Genomic DNA, 17,248 nt, shown 5'->3' on the forward strand with positions numbered 1-17,248 from the left:
ACCTCCCATCCCAGTCCTGACACAAAGTCCTCGTAGGCCTGGCTGCCCGCGCTGTTAGACAGGATGGAGCACTTGTCCTCTTGGCCCTCTCCGATGTAGAACACAGCGATCTTGTGTGTTTCTCGACTACAAAACAGAACGTGGATAATAAAAGAACAACCACAACACAACAGAGATTTTTTTCTACAACAGAACTTGAAAAGCTTCTCACTCCTGCGGCCACTTCAGATGATTGATGCTTTGTAAGTAAAAAAAAAGGACTTATTGAGGTAAATTGTGTGCAAGTCTAATTGAGTATAAAATCAGTAGAGCAGAATGAGCATTTCTTTCCCACTATCTCTGCAGCTCTAACCTGATTTTTAAAACAGGATGGCAGCAGAGGCCCCCTTTCCCTACTTTCCCTGTTGCCATGGCAGTACATCATGCTGGGGTAGATTTAGGGCACTTTGCATGCTTGCGCACAGGTTGTTATTGCCCAACCAAGGCTGGCCATCTGGGAGAATAAAGTCCAGTCCAGAGGGAAATCTTTAATAAGCTCTTGTCATTAGCAAAGTGTGGTGTACTTAATGATCAGTCTAAGAGAGACAGAGTTATTGTGGGAGACTTCCAGGGCTGTGATCAACAGGAGATGGTACAAATTAGAAAGATCTTTGGGGAGGAAGTGAGGGAGTGAAGGGAAGGGGAAATATATGCAGCTCGGAGCAACTGTAATATTTCTCATTTGCGTTAATTTCACTTATGTGCACACAGGCTTACCGTAGGACTATATCATGATTAGCAGAGATATATGAATACAAACGATATATATTATGTCAGACTAAATATATACAAGTATTACCATTGCCTGGAATCCAAGTTCTTCAATTCCCTTAAAAGTTTGGAGTTTTTCTTCAGCAAATGGAAACTTTTCCTGTTTGATAAAAAAAAGAGTCTTGATTGAATGTTCAATTCTGAATATAAAACTCTGGTAACAACAATTAACCGCTGTTGGATAAAGGGGCATAATCTATTAGAAAATTGTGAAAAGAATGGAGTTTTGTTTTGTAGACAAGATTAACAGAGGGGACCAAAAAAGGCACAGGTGCGAACAGCAATCTCCTTCTTGCTGTGGACACGTTGCACCGTCACCATTAAGAGGTGTAAGCTTTTAATTTACGGGAAAGCACGTCAAAGATGTGGCTCTGCGAGGTGGACCTTAGTGAAAACAGCTGGGCACTTTCACCCTGTAGAGAGGAGATTAAGACTCTCTAGACTCCGCAGTGCTTTTAACTGTGCTCTTTCTCTCCCTGAGTAACAAGCCAGCAGCCGAGTTAGTTAAGGGAAGTAGTCCAACTAGTTAAGGATGAAGGAAGTAACTCTGGTTCGTTCTGCTTTAATTTGATATGAGAGCAGAGAGAATCCAAATGAGTTACATCAAAACAAATAATCAACAGGCTATAGAATGTCTTCCTACAACCCTGCCTCATGTTTGCGTCTTTCTTCTTCTACAGTGCAAACCTGGTAGCCAGTTTCAGTTGGTAGCGTACCTGCGGTCCCAAGAGTTCATGCCAAGGTCATTAAGCAGCAGCCGGCAGAAGTAGAAAGGCGCTTTTGATTCCTGGTGGGCCGGTTCACTCTGGCAGGCGGCTTTAAAGCTCAAGTCAGCATCCCACCTCCTGACCTGCTCCTCCTCCTGCTGCATCTGGCGTAGGATTGCCTCCATGATGGCGCTCTCTTGTTCTAAGTTCATGCCATGCGGTGAGGGTGCTGGCTGGTTTAGCCTGAGCTGTGGTCCGGGCAGGCATTCTGGGCTGCTGTGGCCCAGGTCCTCCAAAAGCATGTCCAATATATCTACCTGTTCCTCCTCGCAACAGTCTGATAGCGAGTCCGAGACGGAGCAATGATTTTTGTACGGCCCATTTGTCGGAGTGTTGGGCTGGTTTCTGTTGTGAAGGACATGAGAGGTGGTGGAAAGAGGGCGATCCACTGCATTAAAAACACCTGCATCATCACAGTCGTCCTGGTTGGTGCAGTAGAGGATTGCACCATCCCACGAGTACTTCCCCGAGATGTCCCGGACGATGACACGCACTTGGGATGAAGATTTTGGGGGCTGTCCGACGGCGGGGGTCTCGGCGGGGATCTGCAGGTAGGACACCAGCGTGCTGTCGTTGAACACAAACAGCTGGAGGTTGGGGCTTTTGAAAACCTCCGACGACAGCTCGGATGACTCCACATACGGGTTGTCGTGGTTCTCGCTCACGAGGCTGTGGAGGAGGGCCGGGCCGCCGCTCAGTGGATGGTGGCCCAGATGGTTCACCAGGTGGGTCATGACCATCCGTGCTGTCAGGGGAATCAGCTCCATGTTCCGACGACGCTTTTCTGGGGGGGTGGGGGAATTATGGCAGGAAGATAAAAATACTTAGACAGTGTCTGAAGGAAAACAAACGTAACAAATTGTGGTTGACTTTAGTTACTGACTCCGCTGCGAATATTCCATGCCAAAACTATTTGTACCAACGGTGATGCTAATTTGGGACAGAAGCATTATTGGTTTGGATCGACGCAGTGAGAAGAAAAACCAACCATCATATTTGCCCAGAATAGTTGATAGCCGAAGCTACTATAATGTTAAGTTAATTTGCTTCCCCCTGGCAAACAGTTATACAGTAAATCACAGCTTTTGTTATTGTGAAAGGTGAGAACAACAGGAAAGGATCTGCTATATGCTACCTTCGTCAAAGTGGACATGAGTAATAAAGTTACCTGTCATGATTTGGACAATGTAATTGGTCAAAGCCTTTATTCGGAATCTTAAATCTACAATCTTTATTTGTCTCATACTGTCTGTGCTGCAGCACCTCTTTTCACCCTCTGTCTGAAACCAGAGCCCAGTCTGCTCTGATTGGTAAGCTGACCAGCTCTGTTATGATTGGTCAACCGCTTCCAGATGTCCTGCCCCTTAGCCTATCACGTAGAATGCGTTGGAGCGTTAGACAATAAAAGCGTGAGAATTACAGAGTGATGTCAATATGTTACGGATGTTAACAACTGGAGTCCAATGGAGGTGTTTCAGGCAGGGGGGGAAACTCTCTTTGGAGGGAACTTCGGGAGTTTAGCTTTGCAGACCATTTACATGCACAAAAACCTACAGTATATGAACACAATACTGGATAGGAAAGACTCCAAAGAGCATGAAAGGGACCCTTTAAAGTACTAATGACAATTCGAGCACTAATTAAATCGCCTATTAAATAATGAAATGCACACTTTGCTAACCGTATCCCAAAAGCCTCACGTTTGTGTGTAGACAAGCTATCATCTCAGTTAGCTCGTTTTTACACAAAGCCAAATCTCATTTATGATTACTAATAGGTTTACTTTATTCATTTCTCACAATAGCGTGGCCGGCACACCTCTAAGTAGGTAGCATCTAATCATAAGAGACAACTTTGAAAAGCCCATTGAGTCTTCTTAGAATGGACAAGCGTTGAGACTGGCTGAGTGCTAATGAGAACCACCATCTTTGCAGGCTGCTCAATAGGACTCTACTTAGTGAATTGCATTTATGTAAATGCCCAGGTTTTACTCCCAAGCGAAAGGCATGCGGTGTTTTATTCTGCAGTGATGTGGGAAAAAACAAGGAGATGCACTCTTACATTGTGACAGTGCTATCAATACCATCATCCCCCATCAAAGTGGAGAAAGCTCTTTAGAGAGCAGGCCAAGCTGCATTAGAGATGCACTGGCCCTTTGATGTGACTTGATCAATATGAGGTGGGGGACATGAATATAACCAGGCCGGCTCTCTTTGGTTTGCCCTTTTGATAGTGTTTTGTTATTTCTACTAAGAACCTGGGGTGCCAGAAACAGAGAGGTGTGGTGACATTTTTTCAGGCAAAAGCTCCTGTTCAAAATTCTTACATTGTTTCAGTACACTGCATTTTGTATTTGAGCTCTAAATACTTTTCAGAAGTTGAGGACGTAGGGCAGAAAGGAATACATTGCCTAATGGAATCACAAGGTCACAAAAAAAGAAGAAAAAAACCCATAATGGGTCTTCTCTCTAGGGCTGAGTACTAATGTGAACATTCCCTGTGATGGTTGATTTCCTTTTGATACTTTTAATAAGATATTGACATTTAATGGAGAGGCTCCAAATGGATGGGCTTTTCAGAGTTTGCTTTTCCCTCGAATCCTTTTTGGGGGATTTTTTTTCTGTGGTCACAAGCACAGTATTAGGAATGGAAATGAACGAGTGTGTCCAAAACATTTACCAGAGATAGTCCTCTAAGCAACGCTGTGACAGATCACACACACACACACACACACACACACACACACACACACACACACACACACACACACACACACACACACACACACACACACACACACACACACACACACACACACACACACACACACACACACACACACACACACACACACACACACACACACACACACACACACACACACACACACACACACACACACACACACACACACACACACACACACACACACACACAATAAACTGTCATTGTCGTTTTATCTGCCGGCCCAATGCAATCTCGTGTAACAGCGGGGAGGTAAAAAGGGGGAATCAGGAAGGCTCCATTTCCTTACCCTCAGCTACTGTGAGCAGGTTGCCGAAGTCCGCTGCGTTTGTCTGGGAGGGTGGTGGCTCGAAGCTCTTAACCTGACCCAACATGAGGTCATAGTCGGGCGACAGGTCTGACAGACTGAGGAGATAGTGGCTCTGCTGGGTGTGCAGGGTGGAGCCGGACACACAGCAGTGCAGTACCTGAGGAAGAGCAGAAAAGGGGTAAGGATTCTGATGGAGTTCGCTAACATCTCTCATCTCCTGCTACATTATAAACCACCCAGAACCCTCGGGTCTTCTGGGAGAGGTCTGCTTTCTGTCCCCAGAATCAGAACTAAAGATTTCCAAAGGAGTTCCAAATATCTGGAACAAACTCCAACAAACCTGCAGGTCTGCTGCTATTTTTAAATCCAGGTTCAGGCTGAGACTTTACTTTTTGCTGCTGCTTTTTATTGAACTATTCATAGGTTACTGTAACTTTATGTATGTATTTTATGCCTGTGTTATTCTATATTAGCTTGCTGTATGTTCATTTTTTTCTCTTTTCTTTTCAACAACAGTTTTTAAATGCCATTTTATAATGTGTTTCCGCTGCACATTTCTTAATGCTTTTCATTTTTGTAAATTGCCTTCTGTTGAAAGGTGCTATATAAATAACCTTGCCTTGCCTGGGTAGTTTTTCTACAGTGGGACAGTGATACGCGATGACTGAACTTGAACTTAGATGTGTAAAGACACCGAAATTGAGTGTGTGTGTGTGTGTGTGTTGTGAGACGATGCACAGTGACACTCCTGCAGGCCTGCTCCAGAGTGACATGATCCAGGAGCATGAAAGGGGAATATAAGGTGCATTTACATCATAAGGCGACGGAAGGAGGGACGAAGGGAGGGGGGGAAAAGAGAGAAGAGAGGGGTCTTTATTGCCACTAATCCATTTCTCCTGTGATGTGTGAGTGTATCGATCTACATAACAGATGGCAGAGCATCCGTTGGCAGGGCTAGATAAGGCGCACTGGGGCAGTTGATTACAGCCATTGGACAGGTTTACACTGTTTGATTTAATTAAGACTTTATCCCTGTGCTCAGCTCCCACCACAAACATGCACACACACACACAAACACACCTGTATACTGTATAATCCGAGTGGAGGTGAGGTGCCGCGTATGAGAGGGTGAAACATATGCCTAGTGTATGTAAATGAGGGGGGCCTCTCATTCAGAGTAGAGCAACCTGGGTAAAGCCATGCAAGGGCTAATCCCATTCAGAACACACATACGCTCCATCTTGGCTGAGAGACGCTGTGAGAGGCTGCCTGGCCCTGCCATCTGAAACAGTATTGTGTGGGGCAATGTAGACAGTATGTGGATGATTCTGCCGAACAGACCTCTGGGTGCATGGGCGGGAGGGGGGAGAGGGATTGTGAGGCTTGAGGCTGAAAAGACCTGAACCAAACAGCTGCTACACCAAAGCCCCAAAGAGCTTCCTCTGTGGAGAGGCAGAGAGACAGAAAAGGGAGGAGGTTGGTGAGGGTGGGGGGGAACCCACAGCTGTGCTTGACAACTAAGTGACTGCACTTTCGCATAGCAACAGTTCCTGGAAAGTAACGTGCGCAGTGCATTCTGTAGCTGAGGAGGCACGTATGGATGCACGAGTATACGCCACACATACATCCAATCATAAAAATGCAGAGACATACAGGTGTGCACGTGGACAAATGGACCTGTTCTTTACACACACACACACACACACGTAGTGCAGCTGGCTGCCGGGGAAGCTAAAAGAGCAGATGGAGAAGCTAGAGCAGAACTCCAATGAGTTCTAATGCAATGTTGCTTTTCACACAGTTCTGCATGTTGTTCAAAACATTTTCTCACTTCATCTCAGAACCAATAGCCTGACAACCTTTTCATTAGCTGGTCTTGTGCTTGATGCGTTTGGTATTTAACAAAAGGGTTTTTTTTTCTTTTATTTATCTGAAATTGTAATTAAAGGAAGGTGAAGCATGAAAAGCCCTCCCTGCTCCTTCTCAGTGACACTAGCCAGTGATGCAATAAAAGGGAGATGTTTCCAATTAGGGAAGCTATTCTTCGCTCGCTAAAGAGAATAATCAGCAGCCGAGGTATCTGCGGAGAAGTATAGATTTCAGTCCTGACATTGCATTAATATTGTCACACCTTGCCATGCCCTTGCCTAATATATTATTTCCAATGAAACCCAGAGGGGGCCGTTGTCTTTTGTGCTGCTGATAGACAACCAATCACGCCTAATTGTCTTTGCTTTCATAGCAGCTGCAGTCGCTCTCATATTAAGACATATTCCATTCAAATCTCCAGGACAAGCGTTTATAGCCCGAGCTTATCAACTGGACAATGGGTCCTGTTTGAATAATTGGACCATTTCTTATCAGGGGTGACATCCTTACAAAGATCTGCCGTTGACCGCATCTGCCCAGACAGGAGGGAATGAATAATACCTCCTTCATTTGTGCCTGAAGCTTGGCCCCTTCTTCCTCAGGGTCAGACCATAAAATAAAAGGCTAGTGGGACAGATACACTAGAGTAACTACAGTAGATACTGCATATTTTTAAATTCATAATATAACTCAGATTTGTAAATGCAGTATGTATTACAACAAAGCCAGTTGGAAGGGTTTCCTGCTTATGATAAATGCAGACAGCGTGTGTCGGCTATGGCGGTTGCTCTTATGCTGTTGTGCCACTATAATGTTAAATGAGGCATAATCATGTGGAGGTGAGTCTAATTAAAGTGGCGAGCCCATTTGATGGGTGGGTGGGTAGGTGGGTTTCAAAGCTGGAGTTATTGTGTTTGCGGATGAAGACTATGTATTATTCAGAAGTTATCAGAAATCAGCAACAAGCTAAAGTGGCCGTTCTTCAGGTTTGCAAAATGTTTTTTCCCAGCTGACAGGGAGGCAACCCACCCTGTAGATGTAGTCCAGCAGCGGGGCCTTGTGGGATGTGCGGTCCTCCGGCGAAGGCATGGTGATGGGTTCCAGCAGCAGACTCAAAGGAACAGCCATGCACCAGTCCAAGAGGCAGAGCAGCAAGGAAACCATCAACTGAGGAAGTGAGAATCCCATTTTGGTCATCAAACTAAACAAAAACAAGTGTATATAGCAGAAAAGGAGCTGTGCAGTTACTGACAAACACAAGGTAATAGAGGAGAGCGGCAACAAAATAAAGAGCTAGAGAGATATAAAGAAACATTCCTCTGCAAATGCTCCATTCCAACATGATTGATCAATGGCCTTTAGATCTCAGCTGTGTCCCTTTTTTCAAACATGTACCTTTTTGTCTGCCTCCACTGTTGAGTGCTCTGCGCTCGGCAACAAAAAGGCTATTGTGGCCACAAAGATCTGTGTTGGGACAAAACACGGAGGAAGATAATTGGATGACACACTCCTATTCATCAGCTGAGTTAGGGCTGTCTGCCGAAATGGATGTGAAGCCCAGGGATGTGGAGCATGCATATGTTTTAGAAAGACTTTTGAATCCTATGTGACGTGATAGGAATGTATTACTTATGAATATACATGTCCTCACAGGCCTCTAATGGATACTGACGATTACACTGGGTGTGTGTGTGTGTGTTACCTCAATGATTTTCTTAGGTAGAGTGGGCTCCAACCTCTGGAGATGTTCCCAGTGAGAGATGAGCAGCTGGAACACGTCACAGGCTACTTGAGCCACTGCTTTGTTTCCAAACTGCACAAACAAACAAGTAACGGACATGACACAAACTGGTCAACGATCCACAGCTCATTTTATAATAAGCAGCATTAACACATGGAACAGTTTTGATGTTTAACAAGTCTTTCTATGCCATACATGTACATTCTCAGGACAGGGGAATGCTTGTTTTTGCAACGGCCTTGACATTTTTGCCCTGGCACTATATACATTCAAAATAAATCATAGATTTCTATCAGATTTCATATACAAGTAAGCATAACGTGTGTGTCCAAAATATATACTAAATAAAAAACACTGGAACCTCTTACAATGCTCATAATCTGTAAAATCAGATTCAAATCATCTAAACAGAAAAAGCTACTTTAAAAAGCTCAAATTGCTTAAATTTGACTGGCAAGTTCAATTAGAAATCATTTTCAGTCATTTCTTATATGTACGTTAAGCTATTAATAAGTCAAAGTTAGTAAATACATTTTATGACATCTCTGTCATATCATACAGGGAAAACATTTTTGAAACTGGACAGACCTTCATATTTACGCATAAGCACAAAGTCAAAGGGGCCCTATTATGGATTTTAACAGTTTTTTATTTCCTGTAGTGTGTTATATAGGTTTCTGTGCATGTAAATGGTCTGCAAAGACTAAAATCCCAAAGTTCCCTTTGAGAGTTTCTCTCCCACACCCAAAAGTTGTAAATAGGAAAAGAAATTGGTTGGACATGGCTGGTTGAAGAAGGTAAAAGTTTTAGGCACACACTGACTGTGACAACAATCTGAGTAATGTACCTTCTATGTAATTTTTCACTTACATGTTTATACTTAGCATAATTGAATTTCCCCTCCAATCTATGACTTATTTTCTTCTGACTGATTGCAGTAAAGAATTGAGCTGTTGACAATTTTCTTTTAAAATGTGAATTTCTTCAGTGATTTGAAATTCTTTGTGGAGAAATATGATTTCCCATTTCTTCCGGCTGAATGCCTTTCAACATGTAACAAGGGCAGACAATGTGGGGAGTGCAGAAATGGCCAAACACAAAAAGGGGGCCCTGAGAGTTCAGCACCTGCTTTTAGAAAAGAGACTCTCAGTGCCACTCTTCCCCATAGATCCCCCACCCAGCCTATACCCTCTATTTTGGGGCTGGCGGAGTCTGTGTGTCAAGTTGTACAAGGGAGTGATTACTGCTCCATTAGAGAAGGGGGGGAGGGGGTTGCTCGAGCAGGAAGCTGGGAGATGTAGCTGCTTAAATTGGCCCACATCTACTGAGAGCGAGCAGCCTGGAAATTACACCACCGCCCAAAACACTATTCCATGCAGGAAAAAAGACCAGCCACGAGTGATTCTGTGCATCTCTTGATGCGTCACATCACTGAACATGTTCTATTCTCACACTTTCTGTCCACTCACTATGTTGAAATTGTTTTGCAGTCCTTTTATGTAATCAACTATCATTTCTGCTAGAGCTAAACACTCCAGGACTTCTGTGGTAAAGCGAAAAAATACTGAGATGAAATCAGGGCTTTGTGCATCAACTTGTTTAAAGACACTGCAGCAGGAAGTGATTCATCCTACTTAGGATTTCTGCCACGGTTAAAACTGTCAACAGTGCGCATGTATGTTAGAAATCCAACTGGACACATAAGTTACACGATGGAATGAATACATGACGTGATGTGGACTGACCTTTAGTGTTACTCCCAGGACATTGATGGCGTCTTTGACCTGGTGGTGGATGTTCTTCTGTGTCAGCTCCTCACATACCCACAGACCCAGACTGCACACAGCAATGCACCTGAATGACAGAAGATAGAGACAGAGTAAAAAAAACTAAAACGATTCAACTTCTAAAAACTCAAATTTGTGTTTGTTTTTATCTGACTTTGTCAGGCAACAGTACACTGCCTCACACCAGAGTGTCATACTGTTGCATTACTTCAACCAACATAGCCTCAATTCCCATTGCGTTGCTTCATTTGACATTGCAATTAGAAAGCGATTTAATAGACACTTAGTTACAACTATTACTATTACTATATATACTAAGGACACAAATGATGTTTTTGTTAAATAGGCTTGAAAATCCCTTTTCCGTATTGTTTATGATGCAAGTCAATAATCTGAATTAATGCGCATTTGAATAGTAAACGTAAGTAAAAACACATCGCCCTTCGCTAACAAAATAAAAAGTCAATGTCATCTTATATAAAATATTGCATTGCCAATATTTCTGATCATACCTGGCCCCTTCACAGTGTTCCTTTGTTGCCATCTCTAGAAGGATGTTGACCAGGTAATCCTGAACAGTAGAGAAAACATGCTACGTTGACATATTCTCAAAAGGAATGACCTTAATTAACGTATTAATTGTGAAGATCTGATATAGGAAACAAACAGTATCATGCTTAATGTTCGCATTTTAGGAGAAATGCATGAGACTAATCCTTTAGCAGTTATGTCTGTAAATATCATTACCACATGTTGAACACTAACCTTTATATCCTCATTTCCTACGATGATGTCATCAGAGCCAGGCACACGTTGCAGTACAGGAATCTGGAGGTAGAGGTTGGGGAAACACACCAGGGAGCCCAGGATTGTCTGAGCCTCCATCCTCGGAGCCTGGAAGGGATGGGGAAGAAAAAAACAAAACAACAGGCTATCATTCATTCCCTAAAGCTACAAGAAAAGAACCCAGTTCCAGGAAGCACAAAGGTGGCTATCCGGGGAAAAAAGATTGGAGGGATCCTGGAGAATTAATTGCGTCTTTATTCATGATTCTGCTGAAGCTCAACAGAGTCTCTTGACACATGGTAGGCGTTGGACAACAAAATGACTGATTAAATGCGCGAAGGATGCTGCCCGTAAGCAGATTCAGCTTCTTTTTGTTTATTTCTGGCAGCCAAAACAGAAGCAAACAACATATAACTGTCTGGAAATCATTGAGAGACGTAAGAGATAGTCAACAATCTGGCAATTTTATCTAATTTGTCTGTCAATAAAGCACCCTTTCAAATCTTCCTTGTACTTTTCTGAATGATCTGAATCAAAAGTAAAAGCTAGAAACCTCCCAGACAAAAACAGGTGGTCAATTATTTTGGGATGTTAAGAACTTTTTGACCTTCATAAGAAGTTCTGGCAGGCTATTGACCGTTTCCCCCCAAAAAGAAAGAACGAAACAACAGTATTCTTTGGTAGAACTAGGGAAAAGGAGGAGACCTTATGCTTATTTGAAAATTGGAACAATTACCAACAGTACCTACCTAACAGTCAGATTGAAAAAAAATGGTACAATATTAATTCCAACATTTTCAACTATTTTACGAGAACATAAAAGGCAGCGGATGGGAGAGCAATGCCACGTTAAACTCAACAAAGTGCAGCCTTTTTGTCTTCTGTGTTTTGGTCGTGATTGTTTACTTTGCTGTTGCTTGCTTCATGTTGTTTGTTAGTTCTTTGGAGTTGCATGGAAACTATTGCTGTTCTGTATGATATTCGTTTGGATTGCAAACACATAATCAATACAATACAAAAAGAATACAAATAATTCAAGGGGTTAAAACAAAGAAATGCAGTGGCAGCAGTATAGGCTATAAAGGCATTTGTTTTTGTTTAATATGTATAGTACAATCAGAAATGTCCTTTGCAATATAGGTCAACTGATGAATACTATATTTCAATATAAAGCAAGTTATATTTTTGGTATTCATTTTAGTCAAAGTTGCAAATTCCAACAAATAAGAAGAAGGGAAGATTACGTTTTTATCCAATTTATAATTACTAAGATTCACTTTGTCAAAAAGCTGCACAATTCAAGAAAATGATTACAGACCCATCAGACACAAGAGACTGGATGAATCAATGACACATTTATCCAAGACCACCATGTATGAGGAGGAATTCTGGTTTCCTTTTTTTCCCCTGAAAACATTTACCTAGACATAATATTTAACATTTTCTCTTCTTGGTTCCTGAAAACATTTGTAAGGTTGCATTTGAATGCATGTGTGTACCTCTGCGGAGTCAGATCTGAGGACGCGGGCAGCGGCAGAGATGAAATCTCCCACGAGCATGGTGAAGCCTGGCAGGCCGAGGAAGAAGAATCGTGGAGAGCAGGAACGGATGATGGTGTTCAAAACATCCTGATGATATGCATACACAAATACTATTAATATGAGGCACACTATATTCTGGTATGAATATTTATGATAATACCCATCCAAAATTGACTTAACATGCTACAGGAATAAACAGCTATCGGCACGTTTTTTTACAGTCAACAGGATTTTGTGAATTTGGTATGAGCACATGGTCTTCTTTCTGTGGGGGAGGGAAGCAGAAATATTTGGCAAATGGGCCACCGTGTGAGAGGGAGAAAGCTTTTTCCTCCGACAGGTAGGATAAGCATTTTAAATGTGTTGAGGAGAGTAAGGTACTCAGCAGCACATGTCTGTAAAGGACAGAAGGAAAAAAAACAGAGAGCGAGGGGCAGCAGATGGATCGTTCACAGAGGATAAGAGAAAGAACAAAAGAAGGCAACTTTGGTCAGTCCTATGTATATACACACAGGCAAACCTGTAATTAAAGCAGGAGACAAGGTATTGTTTCGCAGAGGTACATGCGGCTCTGTGGCAGATGGGTGCTCTTACGACACTTACATATGTTGCGCTGCAGAGGGCTCTGCACAAAGTGCACAAGTATGTACAGTGCAATACCATGCCGGAGTGCGGAGAGCTCTTAACAGGTTTTCCATGATATATATATAGAACGGGAATGGTTCTCTTTACTCTGCATTGACACTCTACAACACAAAAACATATTGGTATCAGAATGCACCTTATCAGAGAGGCAGAGAGATTGTTCCCTCTCTTATCTGAGACGTGTGCATGTGTGTACAAAGGCAAGGTCCAGGCTGGAAACACCTGCTGTCTTGGCCATAAAGTTGTGTAAATCGGACAGTTCAAACATCAGCCTGTTTCTCGCTGAACCCTAGGGCACCTTAGCAAACACAGTCTCTTGCACACACACACTGTACCAGCTCTATCTGGGACATTAATCACCTGAAGCTTTGGTAAACAGGGAATGCAGGTGAACAAAAGAGGAAAAGAATAAAAACGCAGAGGCAATCCAACATGGTGCACCGCATGTGGAAAATTGGTGGGTAGAGCTTTAGGAATTGAGGGCCCATTTTCCCCTTATTTTGTTGGTAATTGACCTTTGAAACATAATGTGCACTGCAGACAGATGTAATTAGCATGCAACAAACTGATGCTTGATTGCCTGAAATGAGCATTTTAGGAGGAAGCCACAGAGGCAGAATGCAAAGTGTTTTCTATTGTATGTGTAAGTAGGGGGAACCTGATTTGAGGTGTGTGTATAGAAATGGGATTTTGAGTCCCACATGTAGCCCTGTGCTGGCAGCAGGAACGTCCCCTTGTGTCAACAAAAGGTGCATTAACATGACTCTGAATAGAGCCACCTCAGGCCTTTTCATTTGGTCTTCATCCTCTAAGAAAATCACGCTCTGTCCACCTGCCCGCCCTTGAGGTGACGGGGTTCAATCCGGTATCTAGTATGTAAGGTTTGCTGAAATACAAGACACTTCCAGTAAAGTATGGGCCAGATTCCCTGTTGCAATTGCTATCATCAGTATGAATATGGGGGGTTTCCCTACGCAAGCTGTTAGGAAGGGATATATAACCCACCTGCAACTACAAGGCTAGCGGTTTAATCAACAACCACTTTGTGGCTAACGGGGTCAACTGGCACATTTTAATCTCCCAGTGTTTTAACGATACAGAACCTCTTTAAATCGCTTTAAAAAGGCCCTTTTATGCTTTCTGGGGTTTTCTTTTTCCTTTCCTGTAGTGTGTTATATAGGTTGTGTGCATGTAAATAGTCTGAAAAGGACCCCCTGACTGAAACACCTCCATTGGATCCCTTTGTTCACATCTCCTTCTATTAACTAGTGCTAATGTGATAGGCTAAGGGGCGATACATCTTTAAGCGTTTGAACCATCGCAACAGAGCGGCCAGCTGACCAATCAGAGCAGACTGGGCTCTGGTTTCAGACAGAGGGTGAAAGAGGGGCTGCAGCACAGGGGCACAAGAATAAAGAGCTTTTTAAACATTAAAGCATGGAGACATGTCCCAGTAGAGGAACTAAATATAAATATGAACATGACAATATGCAATATATGGTCGCTTTAAGAACATTTGGTCTGAAAACCCAGGTGAGGAAGTAATTGCTTCAACTAATACCTGGCGTTTGGTTCGAGTTAGATTACCTGGTGTTTTCAGTACATATCAATATGATTTCTTTCATATAATTTTTGATTGGATACGACCACACCTCACACAAAAAGCTGTTGACTATTGCAGTCCAGACAGTAGACCTATTAGATAGATTACTGCCTTTGTGCTATGGCCATGCTTTTGTGAGCCCCTGACCAGAGGATGACAGCCAGGACAATAGCCCTGACCTTGGCACTCTGTCAGATGGAGGCAGAATCCCTCCAAAGGAAGCTGTCATCTCTCTCTAAGCTTAGGTGAATTTAATGTTGAGGATTGACACTGGGCTTCCCCCTGTTGTCTGTAAAACAAAGGCTGTTTAAAGCACCTTTTGATTTCTTGATAGACAGGTACACTCAAAATGATACTGGAGCCGTAAGCTGTATTTTAAAACAAACATGTACAGAACCCACTGGAGATTTTCTGTTTATTTGCGGTATCATACAAGGTGATGTCCAGAGCAGTCCGTACTGCTGGCTACTTTTATGCAAGCTAATTAAAATAAGAGTGCATGAAAAATAAATATTATTACGTGTATGAAGGATTTGGAAATGTATATGTTTTTTTTCCTGCTTTTTTTTTATTTGGGTGGGGGGGTTTCGGGTGAAGGCGGAGAGGAAAGAGGAGGGGGAGAGTAAGAGCCACTTTCTTATGTTAAGCAGGCGTGCGGCTGTCCTCTATTGTGTGGCGTGAGGACTCTTTTCTCCGGCCAATTTGAGCATGCTTCAGTGGCCAGCCTGGCTCTGGCCCCCCCGACGCATTATACAGAGCCACAACAAAAGCTGGAGAATGTAGCCTCGTCCCTCAATGTGGCCCCCTCATTGCTCTACTCTGCACTACGTTCCCTAGGCTCTCCCCTCCCGCTCCTTCACACACATGCGTACACACAGGCAGGCAGGCAGGCCGGCCTACTCCGGGCCCCTGGCCGACGTGTCAGTCCAACGGAGCGCGACAGACGTCAATCCTTAATTAATCACGTATACGCGGCAGGGGCTCAAAACATTATTTAACGACATGGAAAACATTCTAATAAGCTTGTCGCACTGCCAAGGCGCAACAGAAACCAAGCCAGGAGGGCATTTATACTCAAACACACTTGCATCCAAAATACCCCCCCACCCACACACACTTTTATCCCCATCCTTTGTTTAGGGGGGGGGGGGGGGGGGGGGGGGACGACACTCCATTCATCTCCACTCAGCTTCGTCTGGGAGGAATGGAGCAGCGCCAGATTTAAATACAAGGAAGGGTGTGGCTAGAGGAGGAGGAAGATGCCAAAACACTGAAGCATTCTTCATCACCACTGGTTGGCACGCTGTTTTCAAAATCAACTGCTGAACAGTAGTTTAATTGCAGAGGACCTATATGACCCCTCAATCCTGTGAGGTACAGTCTGGCACAAGTCATATATTTTTTGTGGATGGTAATCTGAGGGCTACCTGATTTACACCAACAAATAACAGAGCATAGGGAGTCATTCCACACAGGAAAAAGTAAAGAGCAAATTGGGACTTTAAACCTTAATTGTACAGTTTTTAAAAACAGGAGCAATGCACATTTTGTTTGACTGGTGTGCCATCTTGTGGTGAATTAAAGCACAACTGGCAGCCATACTGTGGGCCCCCCCCTGGTGGCGTTACCTGGTCGTGGCTGGTGATGCCTTTATGCATGGTGTGGTAGAGGTGCACCAAGAAGTCACTGTTGGGGAGAACATCCTGGTGCCGGGTCATCATCTCACAGATCAGCTTGTACGCCTGCAGCTTCCCGGGCGTGTACTCAGCTGGCAGCATGGTGGCCTGTAGAGGGGGGTAATGAGGTCAGTGTTATCATGGGGAGCTGAAAACTGTTAAATGTATCTGATGGAGGGTTCGAGATGTTAATCAATTTTGTTCAATTATTTAAACACTGCAGTCACTTTTCTCCATTAATGTGGCAACACTTTTGCTTGAATATCACATAACATTTCTGTTTGTTTTGTTTCTAAGGAAACAGAACGATAAGTTAACCCTAATTAAAACATTTGCAGTCAGTGTCTGTCCCGTCCTGTTTATAACTTGTTGCTGCTAATCAAATCGCCTTCTGAGCATTTGAGCACTTTCCCCAACAACACACACATCAGCACACATGCAGCATATTGTACTTAAATGATAAAGACATATTAATAAGGTTAGAAAACATGTAATAACTATAGCCATCAATGAGAATACTTGGGATTATGGACATGACAATCTGGATCTGGCTATCTGGTAATATCAAAACGTTCTCTAAACTTTTTTGCAATTGTTTTTCTTTATGCCTCAAAGTATTCCACTATTGTCGTCATATTTGTTGTTTTGTGAATACTGTCTGCTGTGCCTGTGTGTTGTTGATACCCTAAAGAGCCAGGAAGCCAGCATTCGAAGAGGAGGAATGTAGTCGGGCTGGGGAGGAGACGACTGGTTGTCCACACTAATCCCGAGGTTGTCCCGGATCTGTAAGCACACAGTCACTTTCAGTCAATTAATCCAACCAGTGGGAGCACTCTTTGTGTGAGAAAGTAAGTGTTAAAATCTAATTTCAACATTATTACATCAAATAAAAAGGCACCATATCATCAACATAATCTTTTGTTATTGGAAATGTTTATTTCCCTTTGCGACAGCTGACAGGAAGTAAA

General features: G+C 43.1%; 1 protein-coding gene across 6 annotated transcripts in view; it reads right to left on the bottom strand.

Annotated features, from left to right (window-relative positions):
* The window catches only part of ralgapa2 (Ral GTPase activating protein catalytic subunit alpha 2), a 100,698-nt gene that overhangs the window by 40,180 nt on the left and 43,270 nt on the right, over positions 1 to 17,248 (bottom strand). For 5 of the 6 annotated variants that reach the window (XM_063908673.1, XM_063908668.1, XM_063908672.1 and 2 more), the window contains 13 exons: positions 16,965 to 17,063; positions 16,233 to 16,388; positions 12,315 to 12,443; positions 10,795 to 10,923; positions 10,542 to 10,600; positions 9,988 to 10,096; positions 8,204 to 8,314; positions 7,897 to 7,965; positions 7,531 to 7,668; positions 4,612 to 4,789; positions 1,527 to 2,361; positions 839 to 910; positions 3 to 126 (listed from right to left, as the gene is read on the bottom strand). In XM_063908673.1, coding sequence (XP_063764743.1) covers positions 3 to 126; positions 839 to 910; positions 1,527 to 2,361; positions 4,612 to 4,789; positions 7,531 to 7,668; positions 7,897 to 7,965; positions 8,204 to 8,314; positions 9,988 to 10,096; positions 10,542 to 10,600; positions 10,795 to 10,923; positions 12,315 to 12,443; positions 16,233 to 16,388; positions 16,965 to 17,063 — 2,208 coding nt within the window. The remainder of the gene's footprint in view (positions 1 to 2; positions 127 to 838; positions 911 to 1,526; positions 2,362 to 4,611; positions 4,790 to 7,530; positions 7,669 to 7,896; positions 7,966 to 8,203; positions 8,315 to 9,987; positions 10,097 to 10,541; positions 10,601 to 10,794; positions 10,924 to 12,314; positions 12,444 to 16,232; positions 16,389 to 16,964; positions 17,064 to 17,248) is intronic. The other variant, XM_063908670.1, reaches the window with a different exon arrangement.

This window comes from Eleginops maclovinus, chromosome 19, assembly GCF_036324505.1.
Source record: "Eleginops maclovinus isolate JMC-PN-2008 ecotype Puerto Natales chromosome 19, JC_Emac_rtc_rv5, whole genome shotgun sequence".
NCBI lineage: Eukaryota > Metazoa > Chordata > Actinopteri > Perciformes > Eleginopidae > Eleginops > Eleginops maclovinus.